The following is a 22,220-nucleotide window of genomic DNA, read 5'->3' on the forward strand; positions in this document are numbered from 1 at the left end:
AAAATATATATTAAACGAACGTTTCACAATAAAGTCAAAACTCAAACTAACGAACGTGTGAATACTGCTCTTAAAATGAGTTTGAAATCGACAATGCACAATATGTAATATCTGCACTGTAGAACTGTCGAAACAACCTTTTCAATATGTTTCAGAACAAGTTAAGTTTCATATTGTGTTAGCTCCATTTTATTACAAGGCCGGTACTAGGTGGTTGGTTTCTCTATAATAAAGATAGCAGCCGCAGCACCAAGCACTGGGATTATAATGATAGGAAGGAGGGATAGGAGGACTATGCCTTATGTCGATATGGATTTTGTAGTAGTAGTAGTAGTAGTAGTAGTAGTAGTAGTAGTAGTAGTAGTAGTTTGCTACTCTGACAGAGAAAAATTAGAAAAGAGAAGATGATTATGGGTAAAAAAGTACTCAAATCTAAATACGTCATTTTTTTTAAGTTCAAGGAGAGAGTTCAAACTCGGTAACCCCTCCCTTGCGTACACCCCTGTATTGAGAGTTATTGTTTCTGCAAACAGAACATTAGTTCACTCGTTTCTAACACAAAAATTTCGATTTTTGGGTAAGTGGTAATTCTCTTGTCTTCTGCAGCAAATAGGCATATTGTCGCACGAAAACAACGAAAGAATTCTATCACTATATCTTTCACTTCATCATGATATGTCCACCTTAGTCTTTTTGTGTCAGAGCTTCAATTCTTCTACAGAACGCTGACTGCCTTGAATTATAAGCGTCAGTAGACTTGATTTACTGTTCCGATTGGTAATTGTCGAATTTGCATATTATTTTATTGTTTTATACTTCCTGCTAGTGTTCACGCATTTATTAAATTTCACAATGAAATATAGAAATCGTGTGGTTTAACACAAACAATCACGAGAAATGTTATTTCAAGTGTTATAGCACTTCAAACTCAATCTCACAGTAACTCCAGTATCAAAGATTCTCGTCGCTTACCAACGCTAACGTTGCGAGATGTTACGCTTGTATGTAAAAGAGCTTCACATGGCGTAAAAAATTGTAAAAGAACCTGGAACTTGTCTTAATGACAAAGTATTTCATGCTTTCGTCACTTAGGAAACACAAGTCCCCCCCTCCGAAGTTTTTGTGATCTTAGCAGAGCTTTATTGTGTAAATCATAACCTCCTCCTTGCTAAACATGAAAGACATGGTATTCGTGGTGTAATACTAAAGTGGTTCGCTTCTTCTCTTCAAAACAGAATATCAATATTATAGGTATAAAACAAACAAACGTACTAATAAGTATAGATCCAAGAATGCACAGGGCTCTCTTTTGAGACCAGTATTATTCCTTGTATATAATATATCACATATTTAAGAAACCAATTAATTTGTATGTGCAGTACATATGCTGATGGAAGGGATGAATTTTGAAAATGTCGAAAAATTTGTGTATCTTGGTACAGAAGTTAACAATTATAACAAAGTGGACAGCGAGATACAACGTCGAATAATGGCTGGCAACAGAGCTTACTATGATAATATCAGCTCATCAAATCACGATTTCTCTCAAGAAACACTAAACTGAAAATATACAAAACGCTTATTAGACCAGTGGTAACTTATGGCGCCGAGACATGAAATATATCAACTAGTGACACAGACAGACTTAGAATTTTTTAAAGGAAAATAGTAAGAAGGATCTATGGTCCACACAGCGCCTTAGATGGATTGGGCACGTAGAGAAAATGGCTGAAGATCGAATGCTCAAGCGCATTTATAAGTCGAGCATGACGGGAAGACGACTAAAAGGTAGACCACGTAACCGTTGGAAGGGCGAAGTCAAAACAGACTTGAGAATTCTGAAAGTTAGAGGATGGAGGAACGCTGCATCAGACCGAGGGAACTGGAGGAGCGTTGTCAAGCAGAGCTGTAATGCCGGAAGAAGAAGAAGAAGAAGAAGAAGAAGAAGAAGAAGAAGACATATGCTGATGATATTTCTGTTATTGCTAAAGACACAAATGAACAGGATTTAGATAAAACATGTTGTAAACTGTTAAAAGATCTAAAAACATGGTTTGATAACACTCTGCTTTTTTACGTTAATAAGACGGATTATATTCATCTTCATAATTTCCTTAAGAAAAACATGACAGGCATAAATATTTATATTTAATATCAATATTTACGTAAATGGGACATTACTAAATTTGTGTTTGGTGGGTTGCATTTGATCATCATATATTTTGGCAGACCTCACTGCACTGTATTAGCTTCGTTTCCAAACTTAACAGTATTTATTATCAAATCCGAATTTTGAGGCCTATGACTAATCATGATGTGTTACTGTCGTTTTATTATGCACAAGTCAAGTCCATACTTTCATACAGTATTTGCTTTTGAGGATCTGGAACCATGCTGAATGACATTTTAATGACTCAGGAACGTATTTTCATGTGTAGCAGGTGTTTTTACTTGGTTACTTAACAACGTTGTATCAACTACTATGTTATTTAGCGTCAATGAGATTGTTGATATTGAGATGGCATTTTTCGAGATGAAGCAGAGGATTCGCCATAGATTACCTGACATTCTCCTTACGGTTGGGAAAAATCTTAGACGAAACCAACCAGGTAATCAACCATGAAACGAACCCACGTCCAAGCGCAACTCCGAATCGGCAGGCAAGCGCCTTAGCCAACTGTGCTACGCCGGTGGCAAGCGTTAATAATAGAACTTCTTGTAGGAAATGTTTTCTACATTATAAACTTCTTAGGTTTATGGTATATATATCCTTAAAGTATTGGAAGTAATTCATTGTAACCTTTCTGATTTTGATCTCCCCGTTATTTTATTATTATTAGTCTTGTATTAAGTAATTGTCTTTACAACAAAATAAAATCACAAAAAATACAGTTGAGACAAAAATCAATAAAATTGCAGTACAGTATATTTTGTGCCAGCACAGTATATGCAATCATATGTGAAAAATGTCAAGATTTTTTTTACCAGTTTTACGAACAGTTAGAAAAATATTTCAGTCATATTTTTAAAGTAGGAGAAATGAGATTCTTGCGAGTTGTAGCTGGAAAGCTCCTACAAAATAAAATATCCAGTACAGAGTTGAGAGTCGAACTAAAAATGTTTAATCTTGTTGAGAGAAAACCGGACCATCCATGTCAGTATTATGAACATGTACTTCGGATGAAAGGACAGAGCTTTTGAGTCACTTTTGAGTCTGCTGAATTGAGACAACTCATCCTGCCTGTGGTTTTATTAGGTTAGTTATCATAAGGCGCTGAGAAGAATGCCGAGATAAACCCTAGAAGAAATGGACCATAAGTCTACGTATTCCCCGTCATGAACTTTGGTATTTTCCAAATTAAAGCCCTTACAAATCGGAGTATTTGTTTTTGTGTATCGTCTTGTGTAGGCCTACTTCTGTGCGAGCTTACTCTTTCGTCATTCGCCTGGTGTAAGGCTCGGATCCTTTGTCTAACGGGGAATAGCGACGTCCCCTTTCAGGGTATAAAGTAAGAAGATCCAAACTATATAAACGCTCAAATTACAGTTTGCACAAAGTTCTGGTAATTGACTTCGTATTTAACTCGGCCTTCAAACAAAACCAGTAGAATCAAATTAGCACCTTTTTACATTTTATGACTTAGTGTTGCCTATGTCAACTTCACATTAAAAGTTTTAAGGTTGTGTGTGAAACTGTGTCATTAATTACAGTGTTATGGTAGTTCCCAAGCCTGTTTTTGAAGGATGCGACAGTGGTGTTCTTCTTGTATTTTTAATGTTCCCTCACGTGCTCTTCATTCCTATAACGTAACGAAACTGGCTATTCCCACAAGTGGTGACCCACCACTTTATAAAACTGTGGTCGTGGTCAGGCAGCAGAAGATCAGACATATAACCCCGTCCAAAGCGCTGCCTCATACCATGTGACGAGAAAGAGGCGTTCTACGCTCACCTCATGGAGTTAACACTTTTATATATTGAACAAGACCTTTATTTTTGTAACAAATTAGTGTTGTCGATTTGCTCAATTAAAAGAGAGCATAATGAATCAATTTATGAGTATCAGAATAACTAGTGTATGCTGTGCTGTGTTTCGAGTGGTGCTTTTGTAGATACAAATTCAGCAGATAGCCTACCTTTTCTATTCTCCCAAGAGACAGGGTAACTATCTACCTGCAGGAAAAATTGCATTATATTCTTATATTCTGTTAGTTCTGTGATATTTTAATCGGTGGCTATCAACATGACTAATCAGTACAATACTTAAAAACTCCTGAAGTTCATAAAGTTCACGAGAAGACCACGCGGAATAAGTTATTGAATGCATATGCTTAACTTACTTACTTACAAATGGCTTTTAAGGAACTCGGTGGTTCATTGCCGACCTCACATAAGCTCGCCATTGGTCCCTCTCCTGTGCAAGATTAATCCAGTCTCTATCATCGTAACACAACTTCCTCAAATCCATTTTAATATTATCCTCCCATATACGTCTCGGCCTCCCCAAAGGTATTTTTTTCCCTTCGGCCTCCCAACTAACACTCTGAATTTCTGAATTCGCCTAAACGTGCTACATGCCCTGCCCATTTCAAACGTCTGAATTTAATGTTCCTAATTATGTCAGGTGAAGAATACAATGCGTGCATTTCTGCGTTGTGTAACTTTCTCCATTCTCCTGTAACTTCATCCCGCTTAGCCCCAAATATTTTCCTAAGAACCTTATTCTCAAACAGCTTTAACCTCTGTTCCTCTCTCAAAGTGAGAGACAACCATACAGAACAACCGGTAATATAACTGTTTTATAAATTCTAACTTTCAGATTTTTTGATAGCAGACTAGATGACAAAAGCTTCTCAACCGAATGATAACAGGCATTTCGCATATTTATTCTCCGTTTAATTTCCTCCCGAGCAACTACTACTACAATTATTATTAAATAGAACGATGCATTCTGATAATGAAAATGCCAATTTTTAGATCATTACGTAAATAGGGTAAAGGTTTGTGATATTGTGATACTAATATTATTGTTATAGTTCTTTTTGAGAATTTTTTTACTGTTTTACTGAGCGAGAGGAAGATCGGTTTTTTTAGTCAATGTATTAAGGGAATGTTCGCGGACAAGTTTCTGCACAACATCGGTCCTTCTCTCGCTCAGTAAAATGGTAAAATATTCTCAAAAAGGAATATCATAATGTTATTAGTAGCACAATAGCACCAACCTTTACCCTATGATTTCAGCATCCGAGGCCGAAGTAGCTGCTTTTCTTATCCTGTTTGCATGTTTGAATGTAACGATTTCTTAGAAACTAAGTCCCTTCATCACCACCATCATCATCGTCATTATCACCATCATCATCAGCACCAGCAGTAGCAGCAGCAGAAACAACAACAAGAAGGAGCTCGTGGTCCGTTCCGGCTTCAACTTTACTCGTATTTGATATAAAATGAATTCGCCATTGAATTTCTGATGTCCACAACCATAGCAACAGTGAGTGTTATAATCCAGTACAACTCGCGTGGTGCTCTAGTGCCCATAACGCAATGAAAGAAGTGATGAGAAATAATCGAAAGGTAAGCGATGACGCGTAATCAAAAGACACTTTGGGACCGTGAGGAAGAGTCGATGTGAGCTCCAAACCTGTAGACCACTTGTCTCAATATCATTTTCACTGTTGCGTTGAAAGAACTTAGGAGAAATCTGAAAAGAAAGAGCCTAATATGGAACCTGACAGCTATAACATGAAGAGGAATAATGTCATAAACACGAACAGCAGCATGACGAAAGATGTTTGAAAGCCTGGACAGAGCGAGCGATGAGAGGAGAGGGGACGTCGCTATCCTCTTTAGACAAGGGATCCGAGCCCTTACACCAGGCTAATGACGATGGAGTAAACTAGCACAGAATTAGGCCTACACAAGGCGATGCGCGAAAATAAGGACTCCAATTTGTAAGGGCTTTAATTTGGAATATGCTAAAATTCATGAGGGAATACGTAGACTCATGATTGTTTCTTCTAGGGCTTATCTCGGCATTCGTCTCAGCGCCTTATGAAAACCTAATAAAACCGCAGGCAGGATGAGTTGTCTCAATTCTGAAAGTGACTCAAAAGCTCTGTCCTGTCATCCGAAGTACATGTTCATAATACTGACACTGATAATCCGGTGTTCTCTCAACAAGATTAACATTTTCAGTTCGACTCTTAACTCTGTATTGGAGAATGTATTTTGTACTTTAAACCTTTCAGATGACAGTTTCATTAGAGTCCACCACTCCGAGCCATATTATGAAACTATACAAAAATATGAGTGAAGTATTTTTGTAATTGTTTGTAAAATTTGGCAAAAAAATAGCTTGACATTTTTCACATATGCTTGCATATACTGTGCTGGCACAAATATACTATACTGTAGTTTTATTGATTCTTGCCTTAATTATATTTTTAAGAATTTTCTTTTGTTGTGAAGACATTTATTTAATTCCCAGCACAGAGAAGACTGGGAAGGAAAAGACATAGCGATTTGAGACTGAACGTGTAATAGGAACATCACTAGTAGAGTCTCGCTAGTCCGAACCAATTGGGATCGAAGCCTGTTCGCAATATCGAAATTTCGGACCAAGCGTGGGACAGGAGTACAGGCTGTGAAACCACGCCTTGTTCCCTCCCCATCCTTCACTGTCTACCTCATCAATATTGTATGTTCTTTGTCAGAAAGAAGTCACATTATCATAATATACTAAAATCTCTTTAATCCGGGCCCCGATAAGCCGGACTTTGCTTAATCCGGACAGGCAAAAAAGAGACGAGTTTATAAAAATTAATGAACCTTGTTTTAAGACTTAATTTTATATATTACAACTATGGAATTACAATAATTACAATATTACACCTGTAGTATTAAAAACAAAGCAAAATCCACCAACTCTGCATTAAAGTAACTAAACAATCCAAATATTATTATCTATTAGACATTTTACTGTTCTGTATAGTGTATTTAGGCCTATACACTTTAAATACACCATAATAAACGAGTTTTGTTGCTAAAAACGGAGTTTTAATGCATTTTTACTGTCCTTTTAGGTTATTTCAGTTAATCCGAAGCTTCGTTACACCGGTCAACTTATCCCTCCAATTAGTCCGGATTAACGAGGCTTTACTGTACACTGTACTACAGAAAACAAGACTTATTCATTCACAAATAATAAAGTAACTGAATTCTTTAGCATTGAATTGATTTTCAGTTAAAATACTGTTATTTTTTTTCTTTCTTCTTTTTTTTTCTGGCATGTTCGGATTATCCGGAATTTCGAATTAGTGGGGTTCGGACTAACGGAGTTCTACTGTATTTTATATTCTTGTATATTAGTCATTTTTCTTTTGTTTGTAAGTTTGGACTGTCAATGGACATGAACCCAAGCTCATGTTTCAATTTGTATAACAATTTATCAAAATTGTAATTTACTATAATAAGTGCAATAGAATTATCTTATATATTTTAAAAAGTTACTTAATATACTGTAAGACTGTATAAAATAACGGGGAGGTCGAGACGCATGCGGGAGGACAATACTAAAATGGATTTGAGGGAGATGGGATATGATGATAGGGACTGGATTAATCTTGCACAGGGTAGGAACCGATGGCGGGCTTATGTGAGGGCGGCAACGAACCTCTCAGTTCCTTGAAAGCCATTTGTAAGCAAGTATAAGATAACGAGTAAATGCTAATTTTGCAGCGTATAGTGTCCATTTTAATGTGCAAGTATCCTAAGATATAGGATCTCTACAAAAAAAATTATGTCCTGCTTGCTTTTTGAACTAATTTTTCCTCTTTTCACTCCTGACTATCTTATAAATTATAACTTGAATTAAATGTTTCCTAGTTTTTCTGGAGACCTACCGATTTTTAGACCCCTGCACTGTAGAACTACTGCGATATGAGGCCTACATTACCCTTTATCTCCATCCAATGCAGCAAAGACAACAAATTGACCACAAAGGATATCCATGGAATAGCAGGAAGAGGCCAAAAAGAAATTAGGTGGTCTGTAGCTTTTTATCGCTTCCATTCTATGAAACGAACTTGCCGTAGTTTTGCAGGCTTTTGGGGTCGAGAGTATTTGACGTTTGCTGGGTTTTAGCAGCTGTTGAAATGTGAATGTGGTGGATTTGCTTAAACTTTGAGGCTTTGTCTCTGGACGAACTCAGATGTCGGTGAATATTTTATTCCTGTTCGCGGTGACACTGTGATGAATAGCGTTGGGTAATTAAATTTCCGGACACATTCGATTCATTTTCTTCACTTGTATGAAACGGTGCTCGAAAATTAATATGCGGAACCATAATTAGACATTTTGTTCAGTTTAACTTTCATATTGCAACTTTTATATGTGCTATAGAAATTTAGATTTTCTGAAAATAAATTTCAGTAGTCTTTTATCGTTGTTTCAATTCCATGAAGCAAATAAAAATAACATGACTATACAACACATGTAAAATAACTTACTTCCGTTCACTTGAGCTTCTGTTCCTTTGAAATTCCTTTTAGATGCTAGCGCAATTTATTTATAGCTTTAGCTCTTCGACGAAATCGTAATACTACATTCGAATCTCGTTTAGGATATGAATGCAAGATCGTAATTTGAATGAAAAGGGTAAGCTTGCTCTACACTGCATTTGGCATAAAGACGTAGAGCCTATGTATCACTTTACACAAAAGAGAGCCAGTCCAAAACCTATCAACACTTCGGGAACTTTGTTTCACAGTAGTGCAGTGATCGGCAGGATCAGTACTCTGTAACGTCATCTCTCCGAGCAAGTGCTTTAAGAACATCGACATCTAGAGCTCTGAGTGAGCGAAGACGGTCAATATAAAACACAGAACAGATTTTTTAATTCTTCAAAATTAGACTGTATATTGAGAGTATAATTTCTAAAACATAGAATGGAATTATTCTACAAACTGCACTGGACCCGAACACTTTTAATTGTAGTATTAGCAGCTTCATATCTGCCATGATTATTGGAATGGCATGCGTTATAAACAGAACTTTTGACATTCTGGTTTCCCGTACAACAAATTAAACGGCTTGACATTCTCGACAGTCCATAAATAAGAATAAATTGTCCAACATTGACATAAATGTCGTAGAGTTTAATGGTCTTTCACTGATATATTCCTTTATCTACGCCATGACGTGTATACTGACTTCAGTACACCGCCAGATTATCATATCTAAATTAAAAGAGAACTTAACCAATTCTCCCGAAATAACCATACCTACTAGAGATGAACAAAAGCTGTATTCGTTGCATTTGTCTTTTCAGTCTCGGCTCGTCATTCTCGAAATAGCATTTGGTCGGCGTGGAAAGATTTCACAACTTTGAATAACATAACTTACATAATTGAAATAAATAACACAAATGTTTAAATGAGACAAAAAGACAAAAAGAAACCGCATCTTATTCATCAAAATGTTCTGGTTCTATTATGTGATATTACCTATGGTTATATAAATACAAAAAAAAAAATTTTTCAAATAAATTTGCATTTCTAAGAAACATAAAGCATGGCATTAATATCTTTTTACTTGAGATTGCACACATGATCTTAAACATATGAAAAAGAAAATTCCTAGCCTTTTAATAAGGACCTATTAATTAAATAAAGACTGGGGAACGGATTATTATACACTAAAAGATAGAGATTATGTTTCATATTAGCTACTTGATTGTTTATACTTGCCAAAGTAGATAAATGTTTATTCAGGTATAAACAACTGCTGACTTCGGAAATTCAGGACTTCGGGAGATGATCAATATCGAGTCTCGGAAGACTCACAATCAGTCTTTACGTCAAGGAAGCGACGTAATACAACACTGTGGTGCGGGCTTTCGGCTTTGCGGGCGCTGTTAGTAATTATCGTTTTCTCGCTCTTTGTTCATCTCTAATACCTACCATACAAGCCTCCAATGAACTGCCTAGTTTCTCTGTATGCGATTGCTTTGCTCCTCTTCAAGTGCTGATATAGACTGATCTTGATTAGACGTCACAACTGCATAAATTGCCGAACACTACGGTTAAGGAATCACGGCTAAAAATAGGCTTGATTAAAATGCAGCTAATTCTGGTGTTCCCATTATAACCACCAGTTATACACTGTTAACTGGAGACTTTATTAACCACAGTAAAGTCTGATACACTGTTTCTACAACAGTAAGTGACATACGGAAAGAACAGTATTCACCACCGCAAAGATGATAATCAAATTTGAATAACGACCACGCTTACTCCGTGCTACATAGAAACGAAGGTATTCAACATTTCCCTAGGCTAGGACACTTGTCTTTTGGAGGTGTTACGTTTTCAGGCTAAATTTGTTTTTCATGTAGTGGTACAGTAGGTATTATGTCAAATTCTTTAAAAAAATAAACAATTAAAACCATAAAATATCGGAGAAAAAGAATGAGACATGAACTATAAAGAGATTTATTGCGAATGTGTGTACAATCTACGCTTCCAGTTATACCAGGAAACTGTGCAATATTGTAGAATCAATCCATAACCTCTTTTGTTCAAGCTGCTACGTGACAAAAGAGATACAGCTGCAGCGGTCGAACGAGCTATTACACCGTGAATGATTCGTGCTGCAGTTCTATGCATGTGTGAAGTGTCCTTTATTAAAATATTGAAAGCGCTATAGCCCATCCAATGTAAGACCCGATCTTAAGATAAACAAATTTGTATTTACTCTCTGCACGCTTTAGACTAACTCTATTCCAACTTATTTATTTATTCCAAATGTATTTCTCGCATTGTACGCCTCTGTTTGTGATTATGGAATACGGAATGTTATACTTAAATAAATAATTAAAGACAAATATTAAACAAGATACCTCAGCTATTTAAACATTTTTAAATTTGCCCGTTACTCTTGGTTTTCTTACATCGTACGACCATGAAAGCTAAGACGCACCAATGCCTTCTGTTAGCGTGTTCAGAGCACTGAAGTGCTGGTAATAATCACCATACATATACATAGAAAGTGATGTACGTGGACAACAAAACAAGGCATGTAAGATTTAAAACATATTCAAATAAAACGAACAAAAATAACTCCTACAGATAAATTCCATCACAGGAGAAGCTTGCATCAAAAATTGAAAGGAAGCGTAAGGCTGTACATTCCGCAAAATAATTTTCACATCAGACCTACTTCTCATCTTAATATTTAAACAGTTTTAAATCTGTGTATAAATTAATGTTTTATGATATCCTTTGCATGATTTTATTTTATACTTTTAACATAACATGGTTTAATGTAACCCATTGTATTTTAATGTAACTTTTCAATGTAACTGTTCAATTCAAGAGGTAATAGTGATCTGAAGATGGTTTTACAAAACCGAAAACGTTAATCAAGAAATGAAATAAAATAAAATAAAACATTGTACTTTTAAATCATAAGTTTTATGACGGTCTTTTATGAAAAAAAAAACATTGATAAAGACATTATTCTGATCAGTATTGAACGTAGTAACACTTCAAAACACTTTTCCTATGCGGAATTCTGAAGGAGCATGATTGCATATGTAGTACAGTAGTGGCAAAAAACCGGACCGACCCTTGTAGTTGATTTCAGAGCCTTGTTCACTCCAGAGCACGATAGACTGGTAATTAAGACTTTCGTGGTTCGAATCCTGCCTGGGAAGGAAACTTTATTTTGTTCCTTATTCAAATTTATTCCCAGTACTTTTCGATTGCTGGTAAAATTCATGTTCTGGGAATAATAAGTTAATTAACTAGTAAAATATCGCTGCAATTGAGAAGTATTGGGAATAAATTTGAATAAGGAACAAAAAAAAAAGTTTCCTTCCCAGGCAGGATTCGAACCACGAAAGTCTTAGTTACCAGTCTATCGTGCTCTGGAGTTAACAAGGCTCTGAAATCAGCTACCAGGGTCGGTCCGGTTTTTTTGCCACTACTGTACATTCCTTTTCCTTGACTACAGAAGATAAAGCGGTGTGGTTTCATGCAGACCTGACAATAGGTGATGTCAAAAAGTGATGACTTGTTTGAAGTAATACTGCTTGGCTTGGCTTTAAGAGAGCTGGACCTGGAACAGGTACACTTAGGCACACTTTGGCCCCATGTGCGCCCTATACAGGGTGTTAAAAAGTGTCGAATAATTTAGATGCTAGTATGCATCACAACAAGGAAATAATGTATAATAAACATGGGTCCTACAACACATACTTTCTGAGATCTGTATACTTGTTCATAGGAGGTGCTCAATGTGACGTCCATTCATGGCAATGCATTCCTCTGCCCTTCGGCGTAAGGAATCACGCACTCTTTGAAATTGACCTGGTTGTTCTTGATAACCAAACGTCTAGGGGATTTAGGTTTGGGGAACGAACAGACCAAGGTGTGGAGCCTCCCCAATCAATCCAGCGGTCCTGAAATGTCAGCGTCAGGTGTTCAAGTTCATTGCGAAACAAATGTGCTGGTGTGCCATCATGCATGAACCACATTCTGTAGTCTTTGCTGACATGGCACATACTCCAACAAGGTAGGCAATACGTTAATAAGAAAGTCCTGATAACGAGCCCCAGTTGATCTCTGTGGTAGCACGTATGGCTCTTAATCTATCGCCATACATTGAGTGAGAATCGGTGCTGATGCCTTATTTCTCAAACTGCATGGGAATTTTCATCAGCCCACGCATGTTGATTACGAAAATTCACAACAACATCTCTGCTGAATCCCGCTCATAACCGCAAGCAAACTTTTGTTTTCAGTATTCCTTGCGACCTATCAGTAGTCCATGCCTGGGTTATCAACTTCGGTATGATTATCTGGTACTCCGCTGTATTGTAGGGAAGAAAAATCCATTGCCATAAATGGACGTTACATTGAAGACCTCCTATGAACAAGTGTTCAGATCTCAGAAAGTATGTGTTGTAGGATCCATGTTTATTAGACATTATTTTCTTGTTTTGATGCATATTATCACGTCCTAAAATATTCGATACATTTTTAACACCCTGTATATCCGATGATTGTCCAAGTCCCACAGGTGCCCTGGGTAGCATCCGTGAATCTGACGCTAACAGGTGGGTCATCCTGCGACAGACCCTAATAGAACTAGGTCCCATCCGCAGACGAGTAACCCGATAAGCTCCAGGGGCCTGGAGATCCTCTTCCTCTATCAGCATCGGAAATCCGCACTATCCCCAAAATTTCACCCCAGGATATTTTTACTATTGCAAATGATAGATGAAATAAGGGGGAGTGGAGAGCTTTGGTGGAATGGTAGAGGGAAAATGGGAGTACCCCGAGTAAACCCAACACAAATTCCATTACGACCTGGCCGGAGATCGAATTACGGGCAGCAAGGATGAAAGAGCAACGCGCTAGCACTTCGGCCAGAGGCACGATTGCTTTGTGGTGCAATTTCTACTGCTTTGAAATGGATAGATGATGTTTTTATTACCTTAAAAAGCAGGGAGTTAAATGTGAAATCATTTAGCCTTGCTGTCCCATTTGATGGTTTTTTGTAATTCGAAAATTAAGGCGCATTCATAAGATTCTTCGCTCAGTCTAAAAAAAAAAAGGCCATGAAAAGATTATTCGCGTATTTTTACTCGTCCTGTTTATGAATCTAATTTCATATCTCCCTTATTATTTTATATTTTATATATTCTGTTCGTGATTTTAAACAAATAAAATTCATTAATAAATGCATTGTGGCATGTACAATAAAACAGGATTTTTTCAAACAAGAAATATTTTGGGACTAGCGAATATGAGTTTTAATGTTGCCCCACATCACTCGACATGACGCATTCGACTAAAAAGTTTGTAAAAGCTAATCCGTTTTCATATTTGTTCGCTTTGTAACATCCATTTCCTACATAAAAGTAAACAGACAAAAGTTATCAAATAAAACTTGTAAAGTATAATAAGATATTTAGTTTGATGGGGGAAAATATATATATTAAAGTCAAAGCCTGAAATGGAATTACAGATGGAATTTTTTAATCTCCTTTTTTCCTGGTACTAATATAAAATGAGTCCCTTCCCCTCTGCGTAGCCTACCAAGCCCACAATTTTCACCAACTTGATTTTATTGCATAAAGTTTGCGGACTAACTTCATTCGTGAAGCATTATATAACCATATGTCACCACCCTCCATCCACCGATTAACAACCCACATTTGCCGTAAAAAGTAATGGGGGAAATAAAATAAAAAAATGAAAATGTACTGTCACGCCCTTTACCAAATCACGATACATCTCTCATCAGCATATTACTAATTCCAGTACAATCTATAAGCTATAACCTTCCCTGGCAAGGTATTTAAAATGGCTGGACTAAGTGCTATACTTTTTTTAACCTGTAGTCTAGCACATGAACTGAATTAAATGACAATGATTGGCAAAGTTTATATCTTTTTTAGCTTATTTCTTTTGGCAATTCATTCATATTCCTGTTTTCTTGGTAATTTTCGTTTATTTTTTTTAAACAGAATACGCACGTCTTTCCTCGTACCGAATAATAGGCAGTCGGTTGTGTTACAAAATATGGCAGAATTTCAAATGCTTACTCTATCAAGACTACGGGCTAAAGCCGAATGAATTTAAAAGACATGTTGGTTCAGAAAAGTGTGAATGCAATTAATAATTATATATAATAAATTTTCAGTCAAATACACTTTTCATTTTGTGATATAACAGATTATCTGACCTCACAAACTGAAAAGTGTATTTGACTGAAAATTTATTATATATAATTATTAAAGCCGAATGGTAATATTCTTAGTAATTAAGATATGAACGACTAACTTGTGTGACCACTACCAATAACACCACCTCCCTTTGCCACGGGCATTAGAGGGTCGAATTTGCGTATAAAATTATACGCGTCGCGCGGCCTCTTTTAGTAGGCTAGTATCTCGGCACTGAGAACAGTTACAGACCTGTGCGACCACTCATTCGATTTGTAATGGCGAGTTACAGCTTATGCATTATGTCAAGACACTCGCGATGCGTAGTAGGGGAACAACGTTTTTGTGGAGGAGGGGTAGGAGGAGAAGGGAAGGTCTACCGAGTTCAAGGCAAAGGCAAAGGCTCATCCGATCTCGTGCGCAGCTCTGTAGGAAGAGTAGGGGAGTGTCCGGACATAATGCATGAGCTGTACACAATATTAAAACGATAGTAAGTAGTATACACTCTGAGTGAATCATAGTGAAAAATTTGTTGTGAGCTGAGACTAATTTCGGAATGTTGTTTCACATTAGAAGAAAATAACATACTGTATGTCCTTCATTAATTAAGTCTCTTATCATAGACCCATATTTTCTGTTTGCTAACAGAAATAGAAGTAAAACATTGAAACCCAACACAACTGTAGTTTCATTCTCTAAACTGAGTAATGTATTCTAAGTAATGGTATATTCCTGACAGAGCAGAGAATTTTATTTTGTCGCGTTTCATCCCATTAATGTTCTATGCTTTCTTCTTTTTTTTTTTCTTTCACTGTTCTTCACCTTCTTTGATTTCCTATCATTTTCTATTTTCTTCTTCTGCTGCCGTTCTCTGCTATAATTTTCTCTTTTCTTTCCTTAACCCCTTCTCTTTTCCTTCCTTATTTTGCCTATTACTTTCATCCTATTATATACACTTTATCACCTTTAATCTATTTTATTATTTTCCTCTGTTTCTCAATTAGGTTTCTTCGCTTCTTCCTTTCTTAACTTCTTTCCTCCTTTCTTCCTTCATTCCTTACTGTTATTAAATATTTCCCTGCCTCTATCTCCTTCGCTTTCTTAAACATTTGTTTCGTTTTGCATTCACTTTACTGTTATCCTTTGTTTTTTCATACATTTTACACGTATTTTACGCGTCATGTATAAATTAATTTTTACACCTAATTTTCCAAGCCTGATCTTAGTTCTTGAACTTCGCTTGCTCTCACAGCGCGAGACGCGTAAGGGAAACTCAGAGTAATATGTTTAGCGGTAAGAAATATAATAAGCATTCTGTATTATTTCATGTCCTTTCACTATTTAATTAATTTGTTCATTTCTGCATAGAAGTTCAACAATGTTACTGGATAATAAAAATGGTAATCTGTCATGTAACAGTGAATTTCTGCATCATTATGAACGTCTTCAATCTGATATTTCTAAATGGGATAAAGAAAACAAAAATGTGTATAAATGCTAAAGTTCTTAAGGACACCTGATAGAGCTCGCAGGGCAATTTTATGATTACTCACTGTTGAAGAGAAAGTTAATTTTCTCTAGAACTACATTTCCTAGGATAACAATTTTTTCACTACCCGTTATAGAATGTTATCTTAGTTCACTGCTATCAAAGATTTCTAGCTAGTATTTAAAAAATTTCCATTTCTTTGTTTTATTGCCATTTCCCGAGAGTTTGTTTTTTTCAATTCAGGTACACTTTTCTAAAAAACTATTCAACTTGGAAGTCTGAAATTTTTTGTACAGAACGTTTAACTACAGTAGTGGCAGAAAAAACGGACCGACCCTTGTAGCTGATTTCAGAGCCGTGTTCACAGTGACAGCACGATAAACTGGTAACTAAGATTTTCGTGGTTCCAATCCTACCTGGGAAGGAAACATTTTTTTGTTCCTTATTCAAATTCATTCCCAACACTTTTCGATTGCAGTGATATTTTAATACTTAATTAACTTATTATTCCCAGAGCATGAATTTAAGCAGCTTATTTTCTAATGACTTCCGAAATTGGTTACGTCAGCAGTCGAATCTATAACAATTTCAATAGATTACTCGCTATCTTGTGAATGCGGGCGTGGCATGCGCAGTGGCTCGGACCGGTTTTTTTGCCACTACTCTACATACAAGTGAAAGATTTTGATACAAAAGTGCATCATTTCCAAGGAAAAAAATTCTAAATATAAAAATTACAACAAACAATTTTTCTTAAATATGAATTAAAAACACAAATTATACCCTGAAGTACCCTAATGGTTAACTGGCTATATCAAGACACTTATCAAAAGCATTACTATAACAATTTATTAAGTTCTGATATATAGTTTCAGAGAAAAGTGTACACCTACATTGGACGCTATATATTTTTATGAAAAATTATTGCACAGATTAACATAATTGTGCAATTAAAGGAATTAATATTAGCTAGAAATCTTTGATAGCAGTGGACTCAGAAAACATTCCATAGGGTAAGGAGGTACAATTTCCAAAAGTAAACACGTATTTGTATTTTGTGGGCAAAATAAACATACGAAATTTCCAAATTTATTGTGAATACAATGTTCAAGACCTAGTTGTCGTTCCACAACAATAAAAGAAATAAAAGAGTTTACATTGTCCATAGTTGTAAATGTTTCAATAAACAAAAAACGTTCGAAAATGTACCACATAGGCATAATTCTGAAAAGGTCAGGTACAATTTCGATCAAAGGCATTTGCCACAAAAAAAAAACTGCTTTATGCTCTGGCACCCACGCACATTTCGTGATACCACACTTCGCACATCTGGCATCGGATCCACTCCCATTTCAATATGGATTCCTAGTAGAAAGAGGCTATATTCGTCTTCATTTGATGGAGCGGACGATGTTGCCCTTTGTTTCACTCTTCTTTTGGGTGCAGATTTATTCTTTCCTTTAGCCCGAGTATTAACTGCAGAAGATTTCTTAGATCGTATCTCGTTGATATACTCTTGCGAAGTAAGGTGGAGTGACGTGAGCAGTTTTTTAAGTAAACAAGCTCTTTTTCTCGTGTGAGTTAAGAATGGCACTAGTTGCATTTTCTGGAGAATCTGAAGGACTATTTTGCGAATTTTTTTAGGGACTCTGACTGACCACGGCCAAATCAAAAGCAGCACGTTTAATCTGCAAGGGGGTAAGACCTAACTCTCTATTTGCTAAGTGCAGGAGCCTATCTACCAAAGTCTTTTTCATGTCTCCAGACAGTACCGTGGGATGTTCAATCTTCTCTGTAACACGTGCAGTAAGACCGGCCTGTTTTTCTTTTTCCTTATTTACTCTATCATATAGAGTGCTCAGTGGAAGGTGATACAACGCGGATGATCCTTTCAATGAAATATCTCCTGAAATTACACTTTTTGTTGTCTTTTCCATAGCATTAGAATCCCATTTCAGACGTTTTTTCTTTTCTGTTTTCCTTCGTGGCATCTAAAATGCCAACAATCAGAAATGACGTAGTAAGAATGATTACAAACAACTGTTCTAAATTGTACTCTAGCGTTCAGAATTGTACCTGAATAATGTTCGAAATTGTACTTTAGCTATCCTTGAGAAATGACTCAATAGTTTTCTAAACTGTTCATAGATATCACTGGTGTGCCGGTGACATGTGTAACTAAGACCACAGAACAGGTCAGAATCATATACAAACCAATATTTATCAACAGTAATCTCACTAGACGTTTTGATTTATCTAGAGAAAATCAAAACTCGAGTGGGATTTAATTGACTATTACACGATTAGAAGAAAGTATATAAAGATTAGAAGTATCGAAGTACTCCAATACAATAAAATATTAATTGACTTACGAAAATACAACTGTTTTCAAATGTATTATTGTACCATATCAACATTACAAATATTAAACTAGATGCATGCTAGATGGCAGTAGTGAGCAATGCCTTCTCGTCGAGAAGTTCTCGATCTATTATACACGATGGCAATGTTACTAGTCAAGAAGGCTTTGTTGATTCAGTTTCATTTTTATTAAAATGCAACATTCCACTTCAATTATCCGAATCCCAGTAATCAACGTCACTTGACAGATGATTTTCAATAAATCTTAATATTAAACAATCTCTGATACGTGACTATCCATAATATCATATAGCAGAAGCTATAACATAACCTAACTAATATACACAAGTGTTATAAAAGTTTTAATTAACGACGATGACATAAAAAATAAACATGAATAATTTTAAAAGGAATAAATAATTATTGAATGTACAATTTTCAAATTTGAATGTGGTTGGTGGTTCAATTGATGTTATATTGGACGTGTGCGTAATAGAAGTGGAACTCGTTGATTTAGGCCTACATGGTGTATTCAACTTATTCAGGATTTCCGAATGGTGCTCTTCATTTATTTGTAAATCGGATTTCAGAAGATGCATAGGTATGATCAGTGATTTTTATTAATTCTTGTTCTTGAATGCCAATGCGAGTCATATTTGAAACTGCTGTGCATCAACTGGAGTCGTTTGTAATTATATTATATTTATTTATTTTTTTTTTTTGACGTCCAGACCAGCGCAGTTTCAAATGTTGGCAAACAAAGGAACAAATGCTAGGAACGCGATAAAATTAAACAAATGCTAGGGACGGGATAAAATTAAACAAATTCTAGGGACGCGATAAGTAGCCATGATTGGTTGAAATACGTCCTTTCGTACCGTTTTATTGGTCAAAAGTAGTATGACGTAGTAAGAGTGTAATAGTCATTGTAATACAATACCATAACGGGAAACTATGAGCCATTTTATAACAGAGCATGTTCTGTAGCCAAATTGCTTACCTTTGTTTAAAAATGATTTATTAGTGGTATATAGTAACACTTTACAGCACAGCATTTTAGGAGACAAACTTGTAGAAGACTGATTATCGACGCTATATAACTTAAGCGAAGTTACGAACATATGAAACTCGCAAATGTTCAAAAACCTTAGTGCGTTCAGATTTGTACTATGTTCGAAAATGTACCACCTTACCCTAATGGACAGTAAAAAAATTGGTATCCTAGGTAGTGTAGTTCTAGAGAAAACTAATTTTCTTTTCAACAGTGATTAATCATAAAATTGCCCTGCGAACTCTACCAGGTGTCCTCAAGACGTTTAGCAATTACAACTCCATTCATAGACTTGCGACACCGCTGGAAGGCCAAGATTAATCATCAAGTCAAGTTTGATCTCGTAAATCTCACGGTGATTAACACAGACTTCTCTATTTTGCAGGTATGCGTGTCGTGTTGTGACGAGATGTACTGTAACATATCTGTGCCCAGCAACCAAAGCACGGCTGTGTACTCCGACACGAGAACAAAAGCCAGACGTCGGGCGCACCAGCACCACAATAGCAGCAACAGCACCAACACCGCGAGTCGCTACAGACTGCCGCCAACTTCGTCGCAGACGTCTGCTCACTTGCTCATTGTTGTTTTGACGGCAGTTGCGTCGCTTGTGGGGATATAAACCGCATACTGCTGCTATCTGTGTGGAGGAGACTGCAAGCTCGAGTGTTCGGTGTGGTGTACGTAAAGAAACGTAGATAACATGTAAAACAACAGACGGCAGATACAGTCACAGAATTTAGTACGGCGGAAGAACGCGTAGCTGCACCAAATGAAAATGTATGTTCGGGTCGAAGTAAATCTCATTTTTAAACCTCTTCCACTGGAACATATTTAACTCCTTGAGCCGTGAATGTTTTCAATTAGGCTCAGGTATATGCACGGTCACTCCATTCCTATTATTTCCTGAAAATGCTTCAGCTCAAATTTCGAATCAGTTTTCTCCTTGTGACATCCCAATATTATCATCATTCATTGCGGATATAATGTATACCCGCTGCAAGTGGTGCACTCTGGATAGTCTCTGACGAACTAAATGGTCTACGTTTCTCGACACTAGCGACATCTATGGAGCCAGGTTCCACGCTCGTAGAGTCGGGTCGAATAAGGGCAACTTATGGCCCTGCAAATGAACAAAAAAAATCGTACTTTACGGAGTAATTCAGGAGGAAATGGACATAAGTTGAGGTTTTTAAATGCTGGTAATCAGTAATCACTACAGACGAGAATTTCATGCACTATAAAATGCCAAAATATGCATGCATTCATGCACTATCAAACTATGAAACATGCAGGATCAAGTGAAAAATACATTAAAACATGCACTTTCATTTTTGTTTCAAATTTCTTATTTAACTTCACTTTTTTTGCATGGTTAACAATAGCATTTCTAAATTGGTTTCTGTGAGGTTCCTGCGCTTGTCAGTCACTATGTTTTTGTAGGCAGAGAATGACCTCTTTACATAGCAAGAAGTTATGAGTGAAAACTTGAATACGGTAATTTTTTTCTGTTATTTAGTTCCTTCTTCCTTTACTCCTGATTTCTGAAGCTAAAATAAGGGACATAAAAATCGAGAAACTGAGGTGTCCACTCAAAATCATTAAAACAAACATTTAAACTGAATATAATGGAAATTATATGCATGATTAAGCTAAAAATTGCTTAAATATGCATTATGCATGTTTTTGTCTCCAAAAAGGCCAAAACACGAAAATATGCACGAAAAAAGTGCACATATTTGGAACCGGAAAGTAAGAAAATGGATAAGTATTAAATTTGAGCTATGTCCTATGTCCCTATAAAACCTGCATTTGCATGGAATTCTCGTCTCTAGTAGTCACATTAAGGAATATCCGAACCATTTCAAATTAGTAACACAGCATCTGGCTACGGGAACTGCAAAGTGCATCGAGGTTGACGGTAGCATTTTTTAACTTATGTTAAGAGAAATAGACATTTAAACACAACCTACAAGAAAGCATCTCTTAATTTACTATTACCAACACTATTCCCGTTCCTCAAGGTTTCGATTGGTTTTCTCCCAAAACGGTTGAGAATAAGACATATGTTTATATAAAATTTTTTCCTTGAGAATCGCCATACTATCAACCCTTCAAAGTATGGTCCCTTCTTCTTGAATGACCTAATATCGTATGATGTGTCAACAATGTTATCCAGCTAAATCGGGTACTTGTAACTTTAAATCATCAAAAGTAGGCCTATTCAGATCGAAAACGAACAATAGGAAGAAACACAATCCTACATCTGAGATAGTTAAACATTAGCTTTTAAAATTCCCTATTTTCCAAAGATTAAGTTACTATTTTCCCAGTACAGAGGCTTAAGAATATAAACCAGGGAGAAGAATGGATTTTCGTACCAGTCATATGACCACAATTTTATGTGTGTGGTACAAATATAATTTAATAATGAAATTGTTTTAAGTGTAGACCTATTTACATAACGACAAAGAAATCATTCCCATTGATTTAATCAATTTTTTTTCTGGTTTAGAGTGTTTACCATGTGGTGAAATACAAGACTCCAAAGTTTTGAAACTTCCTGCAGATTACTGTAACTGAAATAT

General features: G+C 36.2%; 1 protein-coding gene across 3 annotated transcripts in view; it reads left to right on the forward strand.

Moving 5' to 3' along the window:
* Positions 1-22,220, forward strand: part of LOC138715652 (uncharacterized) — a 550,339-nt gene that overhangs the window by 367,114 nt on the left and 161,005 nt on the right. For 2 of the 3 annotated variants that reach the window (XM_069848724.1, XM_069848725.1), the window contains exon 4: positions 20,018-22,132. In XM_069848724.1, the coding sequence (XP_069704825.1) occupies positions 20,018-20,254 (237 nt within the window). In that variant the 3' untranslated portion in view covers positions 20,255-22,132. Of the gene's footprint in view, positions 1-20,017; positions 22,133-22,220 lie in introns of those variants that run through there. The other variant, XR_011336530.1, reaches the window with a different exon arrangement.

Source organism: Periplaneta americana, chromosome 15 (assembly GCF_040183065.1).
Source record: "Periplaneta americana isolate PAMFEO1 chromosome 15, P.americana_PAMFEO1_priV1, whole genome shotgun sequence".
NCBI lineage: Eukaryota > Metazoa > Arthropoda > Insecta > Blattodea > Blattidae > Periplaneta > Periplaneta americana.